The sequence below is a fragment of the Bos indicus x Bos taurus genome, chromosome 19 (assembly GCF_003369695.1).
Source record: "Bos indicus x Bos taurus breed Angus x Brahman F1 hybrid chromosome 19, Bos_hybrid_MaternalHap_v2.0, whole genome shotgun sequence".
NCBI classification, from domain to species: Eukaryota; Metazoa; Chordata; class Mammalia; order Artiodactyla; family Bovidae; genus Bos; species Bos indicus x Bos taurus.
In genome coordinates, this window is record NC_040094.1 from 62334841 (window position 1) to 62358513 (window position 23673).

Sequence of the window (23673 nt, forward strand, 5' to 3'; positions counted from 1 at the left end):
ACTATATGGACCTTAGTTGACAAAGTGATGTCTCTGCTTTTTAATATGCTGTTTAGGTTGGTCATAGCTTTTCTTCCAAGTAGCATGCGTCTTTTAATTTCATGGCTGGAGTCACCATCCGAAGTGACTTTGGAGCCAAAAAATAAAATCTCTCACTGTTGCCCCTTTATCCCCATCTATTTGCCATGAAGTGATGGGACCAGATGCCATGATTTTTTTTTTTTAATGTTGAGTTTTAAGCCAACTTTTTTACTCTCCTGTTTCTCCCTCACCAAGATGCTCTTTAGTTCTTCATTTTCTACCTTCTGAGCCGTATCACCTGCAGCAGCAATGAGCCTCGATTCCACAAAGAAAGGGTGCGGAAGCTCTGCGTTTCCTCCCAGACCTTACCTCATCTTCCATGTGTCTTCATTTGGTTGATCCTCGTTTGAATCCTTTATAATAAAACTAATTATAAGGGCTTCCCTGGTGGCTCAGACGGTAAGAGCGTCTACCTACAATGTGGGAGACCCGGGTTCGATCCCCGGGTTGGGACGATCCCCTGGAGAAGGCAATGGCACCCCACTCCAGTACTCTTGCCTGGAAAATCCCATGGACGGAGGAGCCTGGTAGGCTACAGTCCATGGGGTCGCAAAGAGTCGGACACGACTGAGTGACTTCACATTCACCTTCACCTTCACCTGCGTATCTGAAGTTGATGATAGTTCTCCAGCAATCTTGATTCCAGCCTGTGCCTCATCTAGCCCGGTATTGACAGTTACCTGTGTTTTAGTTCACATTCATATTTTAAACTTAAACTAGACATTCTTGTAGATCTTTTTTATCTCAAATCTATTTTGTAAAAATATAAAGCAATCATTGTTGCTTACATTTTATTACATTTAACAGATTAAATTATTTCCAAATATTTAATATATATCATTTTCCTTAGAATATTTAAATAAATTGATTCAACACTTAGATAAAGATTTTAAACTTAATGAACCAATGTTTCTCAAGGACCTAAGCAGCTCTTGCAAATCTAATTAATCAGATTAATTTTATGCAGCATAAAAACAGCATACACAAAGCTACATGATTAGAAGTCTTGCTGCCACTCTTGCTTAAATGCAGACTGACAAAGAATATCAATACAATAATTAATTATTTCCCCTATGTCTCCACACGGACCTCGCCAGGGTCATAGCATTTGCTAAATAAAGCCATTAGAGGTCACTGAAGTCCACCTCTCGATAACCAGAGGCAGAGACGGATCACGCAGGTGAGGCAGCTCCGGTAAGGATCGGAGCTTCTCAAGGGTGAGAAGCGTAAAGCCCGGTCTCACCTCAGAGAGTAGGCTGGCACCTGTCCCGGGGACTGTTTTATGTTCGTGCTTTGACCTTTTGGGCTTTTGCTGTCGTTGAGTGGCACAGTCGTGTCCGACTCTGTGAGCCCTGGGCTGTAGCCCGCCAGACTCCTCTGTCCATGGGCCTTCCCAGGCAAGAAACTGGAGGGCACCTTCCTGACCCAGGGATGGAACCCGGGTCTCCTGCATTGGCAGGTGGGTTCTTTACCGCTGAGTCACCAGGGAAGCCCCCAGGAGAGCCTGAGGCGCGCAGTTTCCAGCCACCTGGGCGCCGGGTGAGAGCCGCCGGCGAGACGGGAGCGCTTTCGGCCACCAGGTGGCCCCAGCGCGCCGTGCCGCGGGCCGCGTCCTCCCGGCGGAGAGCCTGCCTGCGACGCAGGACACCCGGGTTCCATCCCCGCGTAGGAACATCCCCTCCAGTGTTCTCGCCTGGAGAATCCATGGACAGAGGGGACCGGCGGGCTCCAGCCCACGGGGTCACAGAGCGGGACTCGACTGAAGGGAATTCGCACGCACGCGTGCAGGGACACGACTGAGCCGCTACCACTAACGCACGCGGGGGCCCAGGAAGAGCCCAAGCTGGAGCCAGCGAGTCAGCCTGGAAGCTGGAGGCTGCATCCCGCAGAGTGAAAGCGTCGTCTTTACGCTAGTTCACGTGGGAAAGAGGCGACCCAGGGTTCAGAGCGTCGGAACAAAGGACAAGAAACGCAAGGGAGCCAGAAGGCGCCCCAGGCATTCCTCAGAGGGAAGGGGCGCACAGCCAGGGCGGGAAGGACCCCACTCGCGTGCGGCCCAGTTACATCGTCAGCGTTGATTCCCCTCCTTAGCTTTTCTCTAAGGAGCCGGAAAATCAAGCCTTCCAGGTCCTCTGGGCAAGGTCCTCTATGTTAGACACTCCAGTCGTGTCCAACTCTGCGACCCCTGGGCTCCTCTGTCCATGGGATTCTCCAGGCAAGAATACTGGAGTGGGTTGCCATTTCCTTCTCCAGGGGATCTTTCCGACCCAGGGATCGAACTGGAGTCTCCCGCATTGCTGGCAGATTCTTTATGTCTGAGTCACCAGGGAAGCCCTGCTGAAAATCCTCTATCATTGTCTCTTAAACAAAAGTGAATTTTATTGATAACTAGGAGGCAGATGGGCAGAGACCGTAAAACAAAACCTCCAGGAAATGAGTTCTGGGGGAGTCGTTGGTAATAAAGATATGATCACAGCCTGATTTTTACTGCTTCAAATAGTAAAACTAGTGATACATACTTGAGAAAACTCAGGTTTTTTTCCCATATAAAGGAGGACTTAGGGATGTCCATGATAATTTTCAGATGGGAGAAAGAATCAATATGAGTCAGAAGTGTCAGTTTATTGGAATATTTTCTTTGATTGTTTAACAAAATTATCTGGCCGTGCCAGGCCTTAGCTGCAGCGCTGGGGATCCAGGATCTTCAGCTGCAGCAGGAGGGCGCTAGTCGCCCTACCAGGGATCCAACCTGCACCCCCAGCGTTGGGCGTGTAGACATTTAGCCACTGGACCACCCAGGGTCCTGTGATGTACTTTTGCATAAGAAATCACCCCAACATGTAGCATCTTAAAACAATAAAGATTAACCAGTTCACAGTTTCTATAGGTCAGAAACTAGAGCACAGCTTAGCTGTATGCTTTTAAAATTAATGACCAAACAGGAAAAAAAAAGAGGCAATTTGAGGTAAGGGAAAAATGAGGAAGGGAATATCAAGGATAAAAGATGTAATACAGAGCCATGAAAGGAAATAGGAGATTATAAAAAAAAAAAAAAAAAGAGAGGATGAGACCTACATCATGAACGAGTCCACTTTATCCCAGGAATTCAACTTCAGAGAATTGTAAGGATTATTAGAAAACAAAAGTCGTAAAACATTAGAAAACAGAAATCGTAAAACTGCGTCAACACAGATGAACATATTGTTTAGAAAATTCAAAAAAAATCTCCAATGATAAAAGAGCTCAGCAAAATTCAAAGTAACATGCAAAATTAACCCTGATCCAATGGCAACCCACTCTAGTTTTCTTGCCTGGAGAATCCCATGGACGGAGGAGCTTGGTGGGCTACAGTTCACTGCTCGAAAAGAGTCGGACACAACTGAGCGACTTCACTTTCACTTTCTAGACAAGCAGCAATTAATTTGTTTAGTCACTGGGTCCTGCCCAACTCTTTTGTGACCCTATGGACTGTAGCCTGGCCAGACGCCTCTGGCCATGGGATTCTCCAGGCAAGAATGCTAGGTGGGTTGCCATTTCCTTCTCCAGGGGCTCTTCCTGATCCAGGGATGGAACCCATGTCTCCTGCAGTGCAGGTGGATTCTTTATGTCTGAGCTACCAGGGAAGCAGTAACTAATTAGAAAATGTGTTTTGTTTTTTTTTTTCTTAAAGATCCTATCATGTTAGTAATGGGAAGTTTACACTATGTACCAATAAGTCTTGCAAAAGACAGGGAATAATTTTAGGGTAAAGTATATGCATTTTATTGAAAGACATAAAAGTGACCTCAAAACAGAGTTTCATCATATTAGGAGAGGTCACATTTAATATGATAAAGAAGTAAATTCTCCTACAATTCAGTTATAAATGCAAACATCAGCTCTTGGTAGCAGGGTGGGTATGTGGTTCATCAGGAGGAGATGACGGCTGGTTGAGCCCCGCTTCGCGAATCTTCCACGTCCCATCCCTAGGAGTGGGGGAATGGGCTGCCTCCTTCCTGCTCCCGGGTTCGGGTTCGGCCCGTTTGGTTCCAAGCCGGAACTCGGGACGTCGTGAATAAGCAATGACTCCGTGGCCATGCGGCTCTCACTTTACTGCGCTTGTTAGAAACTGTAGGTTTTTTTTACAAACTAAGGTCGGTGTGCCAGCGCCGCAGCCCCGGGGCATCCGCCCGCGTGTCCCTGCCCCGCACCTGCTGGTTCTCGAATGTTCCAGGCCCTGAAGGCTCAGCGGGCGGTTAGCGAGGCTTTAGCCATGGGGTCGCTAGGAGTTGGACACGACTGAGCGCCATCACTTTCGCTTTTCACTTTCATGCATTGGAGAAGGAAATGGCAACCCACTCCAGTGTTCTTGCCTGGAGAATCCCAGGGACGGCGGAGCCTGGTGGGCTGCCGTCTATGGGGTCGCACAGAGTTGGACACGACTGAAGCGACTTAGCAGCAGCAGCAGCCATGAAGTGACCTGATGAGTTCGGGTCTCCGGCTTGAGTTTGGGGCAGGGCGGGGCGCTTTCCAGGGGACCTTGGGTGGACCCCAGAGCAAAGGTGCAGACCAGCGCTCAGGGCCAGAGAGAGGAGGACAGGGGAGATTAGAAAGAGGCCAGGAGAGGCAGCCTCCTGCGTGGGCCTGTCACCTGGTGCTGCTGGGGGGCCAGCATGGAGGGGCCAAACACGCTCGCCCTGTGCGCGTGCGCGCAGTCGTGTCCAGCTCTTCCAGACGCTGTGGACTGCTGGGTCCCTCTGTCCGCGGGGTTTCCGAGGCAGGAATGCAGGAGTGGGTTACCTGTTCCAGCGGCCCTTCCCCACGCAGGGACCCCACCTGCCTCTCTTCCCTCTCCCTCCTTGACCACCACTCGCGGCACCTGGGAAGCCCAGGGGCGTATTTGCAGAAAACTGTAATCTCAGAGGACACACGCACCCCACGTTCATTACAGCTCTATCTACAGCGCTCATTACAGCTCTGTAGTCATCAAGGGCTGGGAAAAACCCGAACGGCCATCAGCAGACAAAGGGCTGAGGAAGATGTGAAATATGTGTGTGTGTATATATGTGTGTGCGGGGGAGGATATTACTCAGCCATAAAAAAAGAATGAAATATTGCCATTTGCAGTAACATGGATGAACCTGGAGATAATTGTACTTGGTGAAGTAAGTCAGGGAAAGACAAATATTACATGATGTCCCTTACATGTGGAATCTGAAAAATGATTCCCATGAATCCATATACAAAACTCACTAAACAGATGCACAGACATAGAGAACAAACCTGTGTTTATCCAATGGGAGAGAGAATGGGGGCGGGATAAATCAGGAGTGTGGGATAAACAGATGCACACCACTGTATATAAAATAAATAACAGCAACCACCTACTGTATAGCATAGGAACTGTATTCAATATCTTGTAATAACCTATAAGGTAAAAGAATCTTAGAAAATAGAGATAATCAAATCCCATTGTTGTGTGCCTGGAACTAGCATGATATTGTGAATCAACTATATTTCAATTTTAAAAAGAAATATAAAAAATGGATCTATGAGAAGTGGGGTGATGAGGGCTGGGTTGATATCACATAGCACGGTTACCCATAAACCCCAGTTTGGCAGATTTCGGAATTGTGACCCCGTAGTAGAGCTGCACTGTTACCAAGGCAGAGAAGCTGGACACAGAAAACGTCGGAGCCTCTTATAAACGTCACCTGTCCAAGGCAAGCACCTGTGCATGACAGAAATGCAGGTCTCAAAACACCTAACCCTGTAAGCACTTCACTGCACCATATTGGAGACCACAGACCTTAAAATTATGGAGATGGATGCATTACCCTTTCAGTGTAGGTTACCAAGAAAGCGTGTGTCTATTATGACACGACTTCAGTTGTTTTTCCCATCCATTAAAATAAATATTGTCATTCATGTCTGGGATTGGAACCAGGTTAAATATTTGGTGTTTTCTAGTTCATGGACTTGTACTTCCAGCAAAGAACGAGTGGGGAAAAAAGGAGAGAAGTGTGACTGACAACAGGGAGGGGTGCAATGAAAGTCAAATAAAATGTTTATTTCCATACTCTTTTTTTTTTTTTTAAATGTCCTTTGACTGTGCCAGATGTTAGTTGGGGCATGCAGGATCTAGTTCCCTGACCAGGCCTCCTGCACAGGGAGTGTGGAGTCTTAGCCACAGCACCACCAGGGAAGTCCTTATTTCCATAATCTTAATGAAGAACGGTAACAGCTCCAACAGTCTGAGCGCCCCACCCTCTCTCTGTCCTTCGCTTTTGTGAGTGGTCTTTGTGTACACATCCCCAAGAAATGTGCTAATTACAGTTAAAATTGTGGAAGGAGATTTTCAGGGTTGATAAACAGGGGTTTATTTACAATTCTGAGAATGTCCAATATTTTTGTAGCTTAAAAAAATAACCATTCTGCCCATCTACTCTAAATTATTTGAATTTACTAGCTTTTATTTGAACATCTGCAAATAATGTCACCTTTGAGTCTCCTGTTTCTAATCTGTGACATGTGTGAAAATATCCTACCCAACACACAGGTTTGCTTTCAGTGTAAATTAAATAATTCATTGCAAACCCTTAGCGTACTTTCTAGCAGCTTCCCAGGGGATGCAGTGGTAAAGAATCCACCTGCCCGTGCAGGAGACATAGGAGATAAGGGGTCAGTCCCTGGGTCAGGAAGATCCCCTGAAGGAGGAAATGGCAACCCACTCCACTCTTCTTGCCTGGAGAATCCCATGGACAGAGGAGCCTGATGGGCTCCACAGTCTGTGGAGTCGAAAAGAGTCAGACACGACCGAGCACGCTTGCATACTCGTGCATACTTCCTGGCCCATAGGAACCGGCCCGCAGCAAACACCACTTAGCTGCCGTGCAGGAAAGTCTTTGCTCACGTTTTTCCTGTATAAGTTACTCTCATTTCTGAGATCATTCTCACAGCCTCCGTTCAACTTCCCTTCTTTTAAATCTGTTCTCTTCTGTGTTGGCTCTCTAAGTTTTAATCATTCAGAGTTAATAGAGACTTACTCAGGCCCGGGTTTTTAAAAATCCCTTTTGGAATCTGATTGCTGTTTTGCCTATGCCAGAAAGATAGAGCAATAAGCAAGCACACGTGACAGCCTTGGGCACGGTCCGTGGCTGCAGCCTCCCTGTGGCACAGTTGGACGGGAGGAAAGACTCAGGAGGAAAGCAGCTTCCCAAGTAGAGAATGTATCTGGCAGGCGCTTTCCATACAGACCATGGCCTGTTTGCAGAAGCCAGACTGAATGAACACAGCTTTAAGGAAAGCTCTTGAAGGATTCTTTAAACTCTCCTGGACAGAAAGAAACCAGGGCATCAAAGGTGCGTCTTAGTTCTTCACTCTTACTTTCCTGACAGTAAGCTGAATTTGTTTTTACCTTTTGTTCCACGTAAGGTAATGAGGTACAAAGGGCAGAATCAGTGGCAAGTGTCTGGATTGACATGGTTAAAAGTATTATATAGTTGTGATATTTCTAAGTCATTCTGTTTTCTGTGGTGGACCTGATGAGGAGTTTCATTTTCTCAACTCGGTAAAATGGTCTTGTAGTGTGATAGTGAAGTGGAAGGTAGATCCGGAAACGTGTGTAAAGAGTATTCTTTTTCTGTGTCGGGTTTGCCTTGTCTGGTTGGCCATTTGAGAACCTGCAGAGTTTTGTTTCTCGGGACTGTGCATGCAGCAGGACAGGCTGCTTCTCCTCGTGGTTTTTTCTATTTTCTTTTCATGAAGATGAATGTTTTCCCTTAGAAACTTTCTCGAGTTAGAATTTAGAGATTATTTTGGCATTTGGTAGCTTTACCTTTTCCTTTTATCAAGGAAAGGAAATCCAGCAACTTCTATAAATACTGCAGTTTGTATGTAGCATCAGCATTTATTCGAGTGCATTGAAGTCACCAGAGCTGTGCTACCAAATGCTCACCTCTGGCATTTTAAACTGAAAACACAGGAGATCCCTCTGTCCCGTGTGGTGGTCTACACACATCAGCAGCGAGTTGCACTCACTAGCCGAGGCTTTTGGTTTCGGGCTGTGTGTCTGACAGACTTAAGTCCTAAAGGGGGACCCGTGAGTTTCAAGAGTAGAAATGTGCTCTGGGTTCCTGAGAAGGACTGTACAGTGATTCCCCTTGGTTTCCTGTGTGTGTGGGCTCAGTCGTGTCTGACTCTGTGCGACCCCACGGACTGCAGCCCACCAGGCTCCTCTGCCATGGGATGCTCCAGGCAAGGACACTGGAGTGGGTTGCCCTTTTCTCCTCTAAGGGATTATTCCCCACCTGGGGATTGAACCCATGCCTCTATGTCTTCTGCGTTTGCAGGCAGATTCTTTACCACTCAGTCAGTTCAGTTCAGTTCAGTCGCTCAGTCGTGTCTGACTCTTTGCGACCCCATGAATCGCAGCACACCAGGCCTCCCTGTCCATCTCCAACTCCCGGAGTTTACTCAGACTCATGTCCATCAAGACGGTGATGCCGTCCAACCATCTCATCCTCTGTCTTTACCACTAGATGTCATCACATCAGCCTCCAAAAGCGTGCCTTTCAAAGTGCAGATCTCCAGTGGACAGAAAACTGGAGGAGGTTTTATTCCTGTTATGCATTTTTAAAAAGTACTAAGTCAAGGGCAAGTGTGTTTTGGATTCTAAACTTTGTTGTTGTTCAGTCACTAAATCATGTCCGACTCTTTGTGACCCCATGGACTGCAGCACACCAGGCTTCCCTGTCCTTCACTCTCCCGGAGTTTACTCAAACTCATATCCACTGAGTCAGTGATGCCGTCCAACCATCTTCTCATCCTCTGTCGCCCCCTTCTCCTCCTGCCTTCAATCTTTCCCAGCATCAGGGTCTTACATTGCTAACATCTATTCTCTGATTTAATTTATTTTTATTGGAGTACACTTGATTTACAATGTTGTGTTAGTTATTTGCTTTAGATTGTTGCAAAGTCAGGATGTGGCAGGAAAATTTGCTTTTGAGACAAAAAGGAAAAGAGCTCCCACACCACAGCCCTTACCTCGTTCATAACCATCGAGCCTTCAGAGAAAGGTCAGCTGGCAGGACATTTTACATTCGTTACCACTTTATACTCTTTAAAAAACTGCATGTGTGTTAACAGTAATGCCAAACGAGGCCTTCAGCCAGGGCACCTGGGACTGTGTGTTCAGGAGCTTTGCTTTAACTGTTTTGGGTTTTTTTTTTTGCCCTTTTTCTTACACAGCCTATTGCTGTGTAATATTGATTTTGTCTTCTCTGTTGATGAACAGGACGAAATGATTAAAAAAGAGAGGAGCGTGTGTCAACAAACTTGGGCCCTCCTGCACAAGAATTTCCTTAGAAAATGGAGAATGAAAAAAGAGAGCGCGTTGGTATGGTTCACAAAGAAATATATATCTTTCCATATTTAGTGAATGAAAATCTGTCATTTCATATTATGCCATTTTTATTGCCTTTTTATGTTCATAAATTCTGTGGGCTAGTTGATTTGGAGTTCCCGAGGTAATGTTTTGCAAATGTTGCACAATAGGATAATATTTATGGCAAAAGGCGCAGGCGCATATGTTTGCTCCTAAAAAGCAAAGTAGATAACTTTTTATTGAACATAACTAGCCATTCACCAAGTAAATAATCCACTTGAATCTTGTGGAGTTATCCTGATTTACCCCAGGCCAACTTTAGTGTAAGAAAAAAAGGTTGGGGGAGGGGGGGAAGCAAAATGAAGTAGATTTTAAACAGGTGAACCATAGCACTCTACTGGGGATGTTTTGACAAGATTCTGTGAATTGTTTTTGTTTCATTATGAAGTTCTGTCCGACTCTGCAACCCGGTGGACTGTAGCCCACCAGGCTCCTCTGTCCATGGGATTCTCCAGGCAAGAAGACTGGGATGGGCTGCCATGCCCTCCTCCAGGGGATCTTCCTGACCCAGGGATCTAAATGGGTCTCCTGCCTCTCCTGCACTGGCAGGCAGATTCTTTACCACTGAGCCACCAGGGAGGCCCTTGTCAATTCATAGGACTGGGGAAATTGTTTTCGAGCAAAAATTTGGGAACTCTGGGGGATTTCTTTTGAAGATTATGCTTTTGCAAACGTGGAGTAGTTTCAGGGAGCCAGGTCCCTGGCTGTCAGCGTCTTGGCCCTCTGTTCAGTCTCTAGTACAAGGTCAAGGCCGTCGAGATGAGGATCTTTGCTGTATGTTCTCACGAAATACACCTGGAGCTGCCTTGACCACACAGAAACTATATTCTGCTGAAAAACAGCAGTTCTTTTTTTTTCTATTTTTAAATTTTTTTATCTAAATGTTTTATTTTTTATTGAAGCACACGGGTCATCCTTAGCTCTTGAAGCATTCAGTTCTAATATTTTAGTTGCTGTGTTGATAAAGGGTAACCCTTACAGTGATCATCCAAGTCAATTTTTAAAAAGCTTACAAAAATGTTTAAAATCTCAAACGTAGGATGACTGGCCCAGTGAACTCACTTCCCGTCCGGTTCATCTACAGCCTGGGTTTGACACCTGTTAGCATCTGCCATTGTGGCTTCATCTCTTCATCTCCCTCAGCTCCTCTCTTAACACATATGACATGACCAATGAGGCTTCCGCTAGCATCCACGAAAATTAAGGACAGGCTCCTTCATAACCGCAAGTGCGCTTCAGAAAGTTTGCGGTAATTGCATATAGTCATCTAATTCCATGTCGATATTCAGTTTCCTAAAATTTCCTCTAAAATATCTCATAAAACATTTTTTTGACTGTGCGGCCTCTGGAATCAAAGTGGGACATAGCACCTGGCCCCTGAGGAGACGCACGGAGCCTCAGCCGCTGAACCCTGGAGAACTCCCCGGAATGTCTCTTAATGTTGGTTTGCTCAAACCAGGGAGCCCAACACTGTCCTCCTGTGAAATACCCGTGTTGTGCGTTTGCCTGGCGCTTCTTCATGCTGTCATTTAACTCATTTCTTTACCATTTCCATTCCTTTTTTTATTTTTTAACTTTTTTAATTAAAAAACGTTTATTCAAGTATAGTGAATTTACAGTAAGGGCTTCCCTGGTGGCTCAGTGGTAAAGAATTCGCCTGTTATGCAGGAGACCCGGGTTCAATCCCTGGGTGGGGGAGATCCCCTAGAGAAGGGAATGGCAGCCCACTCCAGTATTCTTGCCTGGAGAATGCCCACGGACAGAGGAGCCTGGTGGGCTACAGTCCACGGGGTTGCAAAGAGTCGGACATGGCTGATTTACAGCCATCTGCATTTCTCATAAACAGTATTTACCTTAAAAAATAGATTTTTAACTTCAGGTTAAACCCTTTGACAAAAGTATCTCTTATGGGATGCTGTGTACTTATATTTTATTCATATGAGGGTGAATAATCGGGAGTATATGAGGGGGCTATGATTCTAGGTTAAGATTAATGGACATACTTGGTATTATCTCAAAGCTATCTTTGGAGATAAATCCATCCCATATTTGCTACATACCTCAAAGCTTTTTTGGAGATTAAAAGGTTTTTTTTTAATTGGTGTATAGTTGCTGTACAATATTACATAAGTTATTACAGAGGTCCAGTGTAGCGATTCACAACTGTAACACTCCACTTGTTATAAAATATTCACTATATTCCCTGTGTTGTACAATATATCCTCGTAGCTTGTTTTATTTTTAATTTGTTTTCATTTGAAGGATAGTTGCCCCACAGTGTCGTGTGCATTTCTGCCGCACATTGACATGAATCGGCCTTGGGTACACACGCGTCCCCTCCCGCCTGCCTCCCTCCTCCCGCCCCTCGGGTGTCACAGGGCCCCGGGCTGAGCTCCCTGGGTCAGGCTGTCGTCAAGTGAAATGGTGGTCTGCTTAACAGACGGCTGGTAGCTGAGAAAGGCAGAACGTGGGCGAGTGAAGTGAAGCCGAGCTCGGTGATGCCTCCGTCTAAAGCGTGCTCACCTGTCCCTCCCTGTCTGAGCGCCCGTGATGACTCAGCCCCTTTCTCTTGTGCGCTGCAGGAGTGGGCCATGGTGCTGTTCCTGGGGCTCGCTCTCTGCCTCTTTGCGGAACTCTTCAGAGCTACTCATTTCCTGGAACAGCCGCCTCAGGTCCTGGGACGCGTGGACGAGTTTAATGACTCCGACCTGGTGCTGGTGGCCTATACCCCCGTCACTAACGTGACCCAGAGCATCATGGATAAGGTGGCTGCAGCTGCCTTTATGAAAGGTGTGTTGTTCCGTGGCCCAGGCTTCATTATCATGCAACCTATTTGCATTAAATTTTAAGTCTGTTTTGCAAGTTGAGTTTATTTACCCAGCCTGTGAGTCAGTGGTTTTCAACTGGGGCAGGATCCTCCTTTCACATGGGGTGGAGGGCTTGGCGTGAAGCTCCAAGTAAGGGTAGGTCTCAAAGGAACATAGATTTTGTTCTTCTTCAGACACTGTCACGTCTGACTCTGCAACCTTATGGACTGCAGCACACCAGGCTTTCATGCCCTTCACCATCTCCCAGAGCTCGCTCAAACTTATGTCCAGTGATGCCTTCCAACCATCTCATCCTCTGTTGCCCCCTTCTCCTCCCGCCTTCAATCTTTCCCAGCACCAGGGTCTTTTCCAATGAGTCAGCTCTCTGCATCAGGTGGCCAAAGTATTGGAGCTTCAGCTTCAGCATCAGTCCTTCCCGTGAATATTCAGGGTTGACTTCCTTTTGGATTGACCAGTTTGATTTACTTGTTATCCAAAGGACTCGCAAGAGTCTTCTCCAATACCACAGTTCAAAAGCATCAATCCTTTGGCGCTCAGCCTTCTTTATGGTCCAGCTCTCACATCTGTACATGACTACTGGAAAAACCATAGCTTTGACTATATAGACCTTTGTTGGCAAAGTAACATCTCTGTTTTTTAATATGGTGAACTCATTCATTATAAATGTTGTATGAGCTTAATTCTTAAGACAGTGTCCTTGACTCCAGAGAGCCTGGGTGGGTTCTAACTTTACCTCTGATTTTGCACTCTGATTCTTTGTGTGCTGTTTATTACTTCTGGCGTACTATCTTCATATGATAGAAATCTGCTTATAATCTTGGCAGAGAAAAACCCTACCAAATTCTGAAGCATTTCTACTGGTTATTTAAAGTACTTTTAATTTTAAAATTATTTTAATTGCCAAAGTAACAGCCAGTTAATCAGTACAAACTTGTCTGAAGCAAACAATGAAAGCTTTTGCCTTCATTCAAGCCACCATTTCCTCCTCTAAAAATTTGTGTGTATCTTTCTAGGATAATATGTACACACATACACACACGGTCACATATGTAGGCATGCATGCACACAGGTGCACAAATTCAGCTTTTCTTCACTTCAATGGGGATTATGACTATGCTAAATTATTGGGAACTACTTTGCATATAGAGGAAGCAAGATTCCAAGTTGCTCAGCTAAGATTTTAACAAGCGGCAGAGAAGTTGTGTCCAGGCACCCTTAACTCTAGGCTCTTTGCCCTCAGCTAGCACTCTCAGATTTAAAGATGCTAAGGTGAAAGAGACCCTGCTTTTTCCCCTCAGTGGACACAGTAATCTGATTTACCCTGACCCAGGCCCCACTCTACATAACTGAGGACCAGGCGCTGTTTTGGTTCTGCTCCAGATTCAAGTCCTGGAGGGCAGTCTGAGCAACAGCACTGTGAAGGCACCAGCCTCCGAGCCACAACGTTAGGGAAGCGAATCCTTAGATAAAGAAATGGGCCCAGATGCTGATGCTCCCAGACATCCCTAAACCCCAGAGCAAGCCAGGACAGCTCTTGCTTGGAAAATACAGTAGATGAAGGAGCCTGGTGGGTTACGGTCTGTGGGGTCTCAAAGAGTCAGATACAACTGTGCACACACACACAACTGCTTTTTTAAAAAGAATGCGGTTGACCCCTGAACCTCTGCGGGGCTAGAGGAACCTACTCTTCAGGAAGTTGAAGACCCGAGTAATTCCTGGTTGGCCCCTGTATCTGTGTTTCCTCAGCATCTGAGCTCCCTCCACTCAGGGTTCTGCAACCTCACGTTCCAGCAGTGCCTGGGGAGTGCAGTAATGCAGCGTTTCCTTCTGGGAAAAACGCACATATGAGGGGTCCCATGCAGCCCAAGCCTCTGGGGTTCAGAATCAGTGGCATATCATTCACATCTTCTCACGTATTTACATTGAGCCTTAAACAACAGGAAAGACTTTCAGCCCTTAACTTAGAGGTACCTACTTGGTGATACCATAATATATGGCACCAGTGGGCTACCCCAGTGGCTCAGAAGGAAATGCAGGAGACCTGGGTTGGGAAGATGCCCTGGAGGAGGGCGTGGCCACCCTCTCCGGTATCCTTGCCTGGAGAACCCCATGGACAGAGAAGCCTGGCAGGCTGCAGTCCATGGAGTCACAAAGAGTTGGAGGCGACTGAAGAGGCTGAGCACACACGCACCCATGGCATCAATAATTGTATGGGAAACCTAAGCGACTGCTACTGGTCTTGTGTCCTCTAGTAATAAAGTTCATCTAATCAGTCATATTTTTCACACCTGGCAGGAAGAACAATCCTTGGGATCCCTAATGAAGACGCCATGGACAGAGTACGCCCAAGAAACGACTCTGAGATGGTGGGAATTGTGTTCAATGACACTTTCTCATACCGGCTGAAGTTCAGCTGGGGACACAGGGTCCCGATTTTAAGAGAGCACTTCGAGTACTCAGGTAAGTGCCTGAGAACTGACGGAAATGTTCTTTGCTGCGTTGTCCAGTCCTCTATGGGAAATGCCTGATGGAAACGTTAATAAACTCAAGAAAAGAAGCACTGTGCTTTTCATTTCTGAACTTCAGGATGTTTTCCTTACAGGAGGAGTCTCACTACTTTGTCAGCCATGTGATGGCGGTGCTCCTTTGTTGCTGCTTTGCTTTAAAAATGCTCTGCATTTGGTCGTCATGGACTTTGAGCGGACACTCAGATAGTTCACTTTAGAACCGGGGTTAATGTTTTCATTCCGTTCATTGATTCCCATTGCGTAATGATGTGCATGTTTTTCTTCTTTAAAGACCACTGTTGGGCTCTACGTGATGAAGCTTTCTGTCTCTTGTCAATATACTGGAAAAACGGGTTTGTGGCTTTTCAAACTGCAATTAATGCTGCAATTATAGAAGTAAGTGCCCAGCCTCCTAGACCTGTTTGAAATCTTCTGTACTTCTGCCCCGCGTTTCGTGCCTGCCCCCTCCTCCATCCTGCCCTCTCAGGAGAGGCTGCTCCGTTTTCTTCCCCGAGCAGAGGGAAGCAGAGGGAGCGCACAGCCTCCCGCTTCCCAGCACGAACGGTGCGGAACCGCCGCCCGGCGCCCGCGCCCTCCGCCGCCCCTCCCTCCGCCCGGTCCTTCCTCAGCGCCAGGGCTGGAAACACGATCCTTGCGCACTGCATCAGGAGCCTTGCGCAATGGGCGTTCCCGTCCACGACCTCTTTCTTCAGCTTCCCCTTTTCAACAGCATTCTTCTCTTCAGTACTTACAATGATCAATTTCTTTCCTTCTTATCAAGACCTTCTCCCATTCACAGTTCCTCCTCAAACAAACACTGTCTTTCCCCTTAACATCTTTACTTCTTGAAAGCATTGGCTTCCTTTGAGCTCAACTCAGCTCAATAAAATTTCTATTCCCACCATGCCACCAAAATGATTTTTCTGAGGTCAGTAACAACGTTCATGTCATTAACACGTGACATTTTCCTTCCTTGTCTTACTTGGTCTTTTAACTAAACATCACAGCATTCACCTGGTTTTCCTTCATTTTTCTAGCAATTCTTCTCCGTCTTCCTGCAATCTTATCCATCGTTACACTCCCACCTCTTTCAATCTGTGGTTCTACAGGTTCTAGTCAAGGCATTTTTCTCCATACTTTCTCTACACGGTCTCATCCTTTACCGTACACTTATTTACAGTTTACATGCTGATAACTGTAGGAACCCTGCTTTAACTGTTGGCCAGTAAACTTGTCCTTTAAAGGACCAGAGAGCAAGTATTCTGTGGTCTGGGGGCCAAACAGTTTCTGTTGCAAATACTCAACTTTCCATTTTTAATGTGGAAGCACTCTTAACCAATGTGCGTGACTACATGTGAAACTATTTACAAACACAGCTGATGGACAAGGTCTGCTCCACTGTAGTCCTGAGTAGCTGACTACTTACTTTGACGCCCTATAAACAATTCAGATTTGTATGTTCCAAACTGAATGTGGGTGTTTTTCTCTAAACGTGACCCAGTCTTTAAAACATTTTCTCCATCTCACGCATGCGTGCTCAGTCATGTCCAACTCTTTGAGACCCCGTGGACCGTAGCCCACCAGGCTCCTCTGTCCATGGGGATTCTCCAGGCCAGAATGGGTTGCCATCTTCCTGACCCAGGGATTGAACCTGCGTTGGCAGGTGGATTCTTTACCCACCGAGTCACCTGGGAAGCCCTTTCTCTATCTCCAGGGAATGCCAAAGCCAGTCACTTAACTGAGGAGTTATCAGAGATCACATCCTCTGCGTCAACATTACATCTTCTCTCTCATCCAGCCCTGTTAACTGTAAGCTCAGCTCTACTTACCTCTCTTCAATTCTGCCACCAGCGTTTATTCAGGTCATGGTCATCTCTTGCCTGAACTGTGAGAGTCATTTATGTATCCAGCCTCAACTTCCTCCCTCCACCTCTATCTCACTATTTTAAGCTGCTCAGTTCAGTTCAGTCACTCAGTCGTGTCCGACTCTTTGCGACCCCATGAATTGCTGCACGCCAGACCTCCCTGTCCATCACCAACTCCCGGAGTTCACCCAGACTCACGTCCATCGAGTCAGTGATGCCATCCAGCCATCTCATCCTCTGTCGTCCCCTTCTCCTCCTGCCCCCAATCCCTCCCAGCATCAGAGTCTTCTCCAATGAGTCAACTCTTCGCATGAGGTGGCCAAAGTACTGGAGTTTCAGCTTTAGCATCATTCCTTCCAAAGAAATCCCAGGGCTGATCTCCTTCAGAATGGACTGGTTGGATCTCCTTGCAGTCAAAGGGACTCTCAGGAGTCTTCTCCAACACCACAGTTCAAAAGCATCAATTCTTTGGCGCTCAGCCTTCTTCACAGTCCAACTCTCACATCTATACATGACCACTGGAAAAACCGTAGCCTTGACTAGATGGACCTTTGTTGGCAAAGTAATGTCTCTGCTTTTCAATATGCTATCTAGGTTGGTCATAACTTTTCTTCCAAAGAGTAAGCGTCTTTTAATTTCATGGCTGCAGTCACCATCTGCAGTGATTTTGGAGCCCCAAAAAATAAAGTCTGACACTGTTACCACTGTTTCCCCATCTATTTCCCATGAAGTGATGGAACCAGATGCCATGATCTTCGTTTTCTGAATGTTGAGTTTTAAGCCAACATTTTCACTCTCCTCTTTCACTTTCATCAAGAGGCTTTTTAGTTCCTCTTCACTTTCTGCCATAAGGGTGGTGTCATCTGCATATCTGAGGTTATTGATATTTCTCCCGGCAATCTTGATTCCAGCTTGTGCTTTTTCCAGCCCAGCGTTTCTCATGATGTACTCTGCATATAAGTTAAATAAGCAGGGTGACAATATACAGCCTTGATGTACTCCTTTTCCTATTTGGAACCAATCTGTTGTTTAAGCTGCTAGAAATATATAAATTCTTCTGTATGAAAATGAAAAAAAACCATAAATGTGGTTTTCTAGTCTATTTCTTCTATAGTTAACCTAATGCATTTGTTTGTTAACATCCCAATTTAGGTCACAACGAATCATTCTGTGATGGAAGAGTTGATATCAGTTGTTGGAATAAATATGAGGACACCCCCTTTCATTTCTAAGGGAGAAAGTATAAACGAATGGTTCATTTTTATTTGTATTGTTTATTTCTCCCCTTTTGTGTATGTTGCATCATTAAACATTACAAAGGAACGAAAAAAATTTAAGAAGCTGATGACAGCCATGGGTCTTCAACAGTCAGCATTTTGGTGAGTTAACTGTGTATCCCACATTAATACCTGGGGGAACTCATTGGAAAGGACCCTGATGCTGGGAAAGATTGAAGGCAAATGGAGAAGAGGGTGACAGAGGATGAGATGGTTGGATAGAAGCGCTGACTCAAAGGACATGAGGCTGAGCAAACTCGGGGAGATGGTGGAGGACAGAGGAGCCTGGCGTGCTGCAGTCCACGGGGTTGCAAAGAGTCAGACACAACCTAGTGACTGAACGACAGTGACAATGTTAATTTTAACATTCATTTTGTGTTTGTTAAGATAATTTTAATAATTGCTAGGCAAAAGTCTTCATGGGCATTATTTCATTGAATCCTCAAAACAACCATATGAGATAGTTAACACAATTAATCCCATTTTACAGACGGAGTGAGAAAAGAGGCTTGCCCCTGATCACACCACTAGAGTGCACAGAGCCACACGTCAATAATAAACTTGACTCCAGTCTGTTCGTTCCCGGAGTGTGCACCCTGAACTCTCATATACCGCCTCTCACGTGTTTGCGGACATGCGACATTCTGAATTAATTCTCTGCTTCTACCGTAGGCTCTCCTGGGCATTGATGTATGCTGGCTTCGTCTTTGTTGTGTCCATTTTCATGACTCTGGTCATAAAATTATTCCAAATGGTTATCCTTACTGGCTTCGTGGTGCTGGTCTCGCTTTTCACCCTGTATGGCCTGTCTTTGGTGAGTTGGCAAAATATGCATTTCTCATCCTACTTCAAGTCTCAGATATGTGAGCCAGTAAATGGCACCCCACTCCAGTGTTCTTGCCAGGAGAATCCCAGGGACAGAGGAGCCTGGTGGGCTGCAGTCCATGGGATCTGCTAGGAGTCAGACACAACTGATCGACTTCACTTTCACTTTTCACTCTCATGCATTGGAGAAGGAAATGGCAACCCACTCCAGTGTTCTTGCCTGGAGAATCCCAGGGATGGGGGAACCTGGTGGGCTGCCATCTGTGGGGTTGCACAGAATCGGACACGACTGAAGCGACTTAGCAGCAGCAGCCATATTTCTTCAAAGTATTGGTAGCCTAGAGCTTCTCATTTTGTACTCTGGTTTCTGTATGTTTTTGAGAAAGTTTTTGTTCACGTGATGAACGAGTGAATATTGCTATTCATGATTCTCAGAGGGAAATAATATACCTTCTGGAACTTTTCTTTCTTCCTTCAGATAGCACTGGCTTTCCTCCTCTGCGTGCTGATAAAGAGGCCCATCCTGACTGGCGTGGTTGGCTCTCTCTTCACTGTGTTTTGGGGCTGTCTGGGCTTCACTGCGTTGTACAGACAGCTCCCGTCGTCACTGGGATGGGCTTTATGTCTGTTTAGCCCTTTTGCCTTCACTGCTGGGGTGGCTCAGGTAAGAACACAGCCACCTAGTGACTATTTATTAGAGTTTCAGCATTATTGAGACAGTTTGGTACTTCCTCAAGCTTAATGATCAATCACCCTGAATCTTAAGAAATTATGCTATTGAAAAGTTAAATAAAAAATATTATCGGGACTTCCCTGGCGACCCAGTGGTTAAGACTTCACCTTCCAACGCAGGGGATGCAGGTTCCATCCCTGGTCGGGGAGCTCGGATCCCACAGGCCTCTCGGCCAAAAAAAGAAAAGCAAAAAGAAAGCATAAAACTTAAGGAATATTGTAATGAGTTCAATAAAGAATTTGAAAATGGCCCACATCCAAAAAAAATCTTTAAAAAAGATCTTATCAGAGTTATCAAACAGATCATTTGTCAACTCTTGGGAAATTTAAATGAGAAAAATAATTGCTCAGGATCTGAGCTGGGCTCAGGGCCAGGCACCAGGAATTAGGCTCAGTTCTGTCACTTCCTGCTGAGTCACCTCGGCCGGGTCACCAGGCTTCTGCAGTTTTTCATTGCTCGTCTGCAAAGTCAGGATGTTGGAATCGAGCTCACAGGGAATTGTGCTGTTATTTACGTATGAGGCTAGAACAATGCACTGTGAAGCTTAGCTATGGTATTTGTGATCTGTTTTATCTTTACTACCCTTAAAATCAACCTCTTCAAGTCTTCAGTACTTACCTAGTGTTTTAACACATCTGCAACATATGAACACTTGGGATTTTCATACTTCCTTCAAATGGCCTCTCACTTCCCTGCCATCTCTGGGTTTCTCTTCCCAGAATAAATTATTTTTGTTTGCTTTCCCACTTCTCTAAATCCCCTTCCTGAAGATTTCTGATTAATGAATCAATTAAGTTTCGGTTCTTCAATTGTCCTACCTTCTCTTAGAGCATTTCCCACTTGGTGACAATAATTTTATTTGTCAAAAGCAACATTGCTACTCAGAACTTCACGAAGCATTTTTTAAGGAAAAAGAATATTAAAATTAAAATTGTAGTTGCCTATGCAGCATCATTAAAAGACCTTCAGTTTTATCAGTGTGTCTAACTTTGACTGTATTTTATTCTTTGTGGTCTCAGATTTCGCATCAAGAGTATCACGTGAGTGGTGTTGTATTCCCTGATCCCTCTGGGGAGTCATACACAATGATAGTGATCTTCTTCCTTCTGGCATTTGACACTCTGCTCTATTTGACATTAACATTATATTTTGAGCACATTTTGCCTGGTAAGTAATAGTGTGATGTGATTAGAGTTGAATTTAAAATAATTCTGTGTCTTGAAAGGTTGTTGACCTGTCATTTTAAAAGCATTTCTGATTGCAGAGGAAAGGAAAAACATGCAAAACAGTAGAATTTCCTCATTTTCATCTCACTGTTTAATGATCTGAATGGAACTATTTTGTTGAGACATTTTAATGAAAAACCACTTGCATTTCTGTTGGTTTATATCTTTTATAAAAGTAAGAAGTAAGGAGTGTGTGTGTGTGTGTGTGTGTGTGTTAACAGGAGAGGAAAGGAGACACCTAAATCAACCATTAGAGAACACTGCTTCTTAGCACTTGAGTTCACAGCCGTAAGATAGGATAGCTCATCACATCACTCCTGCTATTTACCTCTAGTAAACTTGTTCTTCTGCATCTCAAAATACTAACATTTACAGTGCAAAGTTAATGGATAACTTCTTCTCCCTTTTGTGAAAAAAAATCAGTCTAACGGGAATGCTTTATATAATGTTCTACAAATAAAATAATAAACTCTACAACCAACTTTTAAATAATTATTATAAAACGCAAGTGTGGTCTACACACATAAGTAGGAAGTAATATACCTGTATTCCCTTGGTGTGTGTGCTCAGTCGCGTCTGACAGTTTTGTGACCCTGTGGACTGTAGCCCACCAGGCTCCTCTGTCCATGGGATTCTTCAGGCAAGAGTATTGGAGTGGGTTACCATTTCCTCCTCCGGGGGATCTTCCCGACGCAGGGATCGAACCCAGGTCTCCTGCACTGCAGGCCGATTCTTTACTGTCTGAGCCTCCAGGGGAACCCCTTGGTGGCCCAAACAGTTTAACTGTATGAAAAAATTTTTTCTCCAATACTTCCATCTAGAATTTAATTCCTATTTTAATAGGTAGCATTTCTGTTCTTTCTTATTAAGTCCTCCAAGCGTTCATAATTACTATGCCTTTCTTCTCCGAATGAAATGAATTCACGTGAAGATGCATGTATTTCCCAGTTTTCGTTTCCCCGCTTTTCCCGTTGCTTTTGCACAGCCCAGCTCCCCTTTCTGGCCGGCTCACCTCTAGCTGTTCTCGGCGAAGGTTCATCCTTGAGCCTCTCCTCTTGCCCACATTGAGCTTCTGAAGGCTCATCGCTCCCTCCTTTCTGTCTGTCTCTGCAAAGACCCGTTTTCCAGCTCTGCTTTTCCCTTATGTTTCCTCCACGTCCCCAGCGTCTTTCTTTCCTGCACGCAGCTCCGTGTGCGTCTCCCCCGCATCAGTCCCTGTCCTGGCGTGGCCCCTGTGTCTGCTCACAGTGCTGGCTTGCGACAGGGCATGACACGCAGACGCTCTGTGCTGCTTTGGTTCTCCTATGGTCTCTGGAAAAGCCTATTGAATTTCCTCTTCTTGTCACCAGTAAATTCATGTTCCGTGGATATATCATTAAAGTTCCATCTCATTTTATTTTTTCTGATGCTTTAGATCCAGAGCTGCCCTTGCTTTTAACTGTTGCCCTATATTCCCGTTTCTTTATTAGAATATAAGTTCATTTAAATGTCAAATATTTTAATTGATTCTACCATTCATATACAGGGGTATATGGAAGTATGAACTTTGCTGGTGGCTCAGTGGTAAAGAATCCGCCTGCCCACGCAGGAGATGCAGGTTCGATCCCTGGGTCAGGACGATCCCCTGGAGCCAGAAATGTCATCTCACTCCAGTGTTCTTACCTGGGAAGTCCCATGGAAAGAGGAGCCTGGTGGGCTGCAGTCCATTGGGGTCATAAAGATTTAGACACGACTTAGTGACTAAACAACAAAAATAGCAAAATGGAGCTATATGCAGGGAAAACTGGAGGAAGGCAGTCAAGAAGTACAAAATTCCAGTTATAAATAAGTAGTATCCACGCACAGCATGATGACTGTAGGGAACATGCTGTGTGATATGTAGAAAAGCTGTGAAGAGCCTAAATCCTGAGTTCTCATCACAAGGAGAAATTTTTTTTTTCCTTCTTTCATCCTATCTCTATGAGATGAAGGATGTTAGCTGAACCTATTGTGGCCATCATTTCACACTGTTTGTGAATCAAACCATTATGCTGTACTCCCTAAACTTATATAATTATGTATGTCAATTATTTCTCAATAAAACTGGAAAAAATGAATAGAAGTCATTAATGTGTAGAAGAAATTGCCATCAAGCTACACTATGACAGGTGTAGTTCTTCAGTGATGCCGTTTGCTTGACTCAACATGGAATCATGTCTTTATGGCTCAGATGAAAGTGGCCAGCGGCATTCACCACTGTTTTTCCTGAAGTCTTCCTTTTGGTCCCAACACAAAAACACTCACCATGAAGTCTTTGGGAATGAAATGAATTCTGAGCTCTCCTGCGATGATTCTTTCGAGCCAGTGTCTCCAGAGTTCCACGGAAAAGAAGCCATAAGGTGACTTAACAGTTTATGTGACTTTGTACACATTTAGGTAAAAGTGTGATAAATTAACTTGCCACAAGGACGACCACAGGTCCACTGTTGTGGATGATGTGGTTTTTAAAGATTTATTTATTTGTAATTGCAGGATAACTGCTTTACAATGGTGTGTTGGTCTCTGCCATACATCAGTGTGAATCAGCCACAGGCACACACGTCCCCCACTCCTGAACCTCCCTCCCACCTTGCACCCCATCCCACCCTTCTGGGGTGTCACAGACCAGCAGGTTGAGCTCCAAGTCATGCAGCAAATCCCCGCTGGCTATCCATCTGTTCTACATAGGATCCTGTGTGTGGTCAGAGCCACTCTCTCCATCTGCCCCACCCCTTCCTTCCCCCAGTGGGGCCACAAGTCTGTTCTCTGCATCTGTGTCTCTGTTGCTGTCCTGAAGATGGGCTCATCAGTGCCATCCTTCTAGATTCCACATATATGCGTTAACATGCAATATTTGTCTTCCTCTTTCTAACTTACTTCACTTTGTAT

At 45.2% G+C, this 23673-nt stretch overlaps 1 protein-coding gene across 3 annotated transcripts in view; it reads left to right on the plus strand.

Moving 5' to 3' along the window:
* The first annotated feature begins 7193 nt into the window (after window positions 1-7193).
* The window catches only part of ABCA10 (ATP binding cassette subfamily A member 10), a 54505-nt gene continuing 38025 nt past the window's right edge, over window positions 7194-23673 (plus strand). For 2 of the 3 annotated variants that reach the window (XM_027519138.1, XM_027519140.1), the window contains exons 1-10: window positions 7197-7421; window positions 9356-9457; window positions 12088-12295; window positions 14629-14793; window positions 15133-15236; window positions 17858-18084; window positions 18655-18796; window positions 19286-19471; window positions 20560-20707; window positions 22976-23144. In XM_027519138.1, coding sequence (XP_027374939.1) covers window positions 9362-9457; window positions 12088-12295; window positions 14629-14793; window positions 15133-15236; window positions 17858-18084; window positions 18655-18796; window positions 19286-19471; window positions 20560-20707; window positions 22976-23144 — 1445 coding nt within the window. In that variant the 5' untranslated portion in view covers window positions 7197-7421; window positions 9356-9361. Of the gene's footprint in view, window positions 7422-9355; window positions 9458-12087; window positions 12296-14628; window positions 14794-15132; window positions 15237-17857; window positions 18085-18654; window positions 18797-19285; window positions 19472-20559; window positions 20708-22975; window positions 23145-23673 lie in introns of all 3 variants that reach the window. The other variant, XM_027519139.1, reaches the window with a different exon arrangement.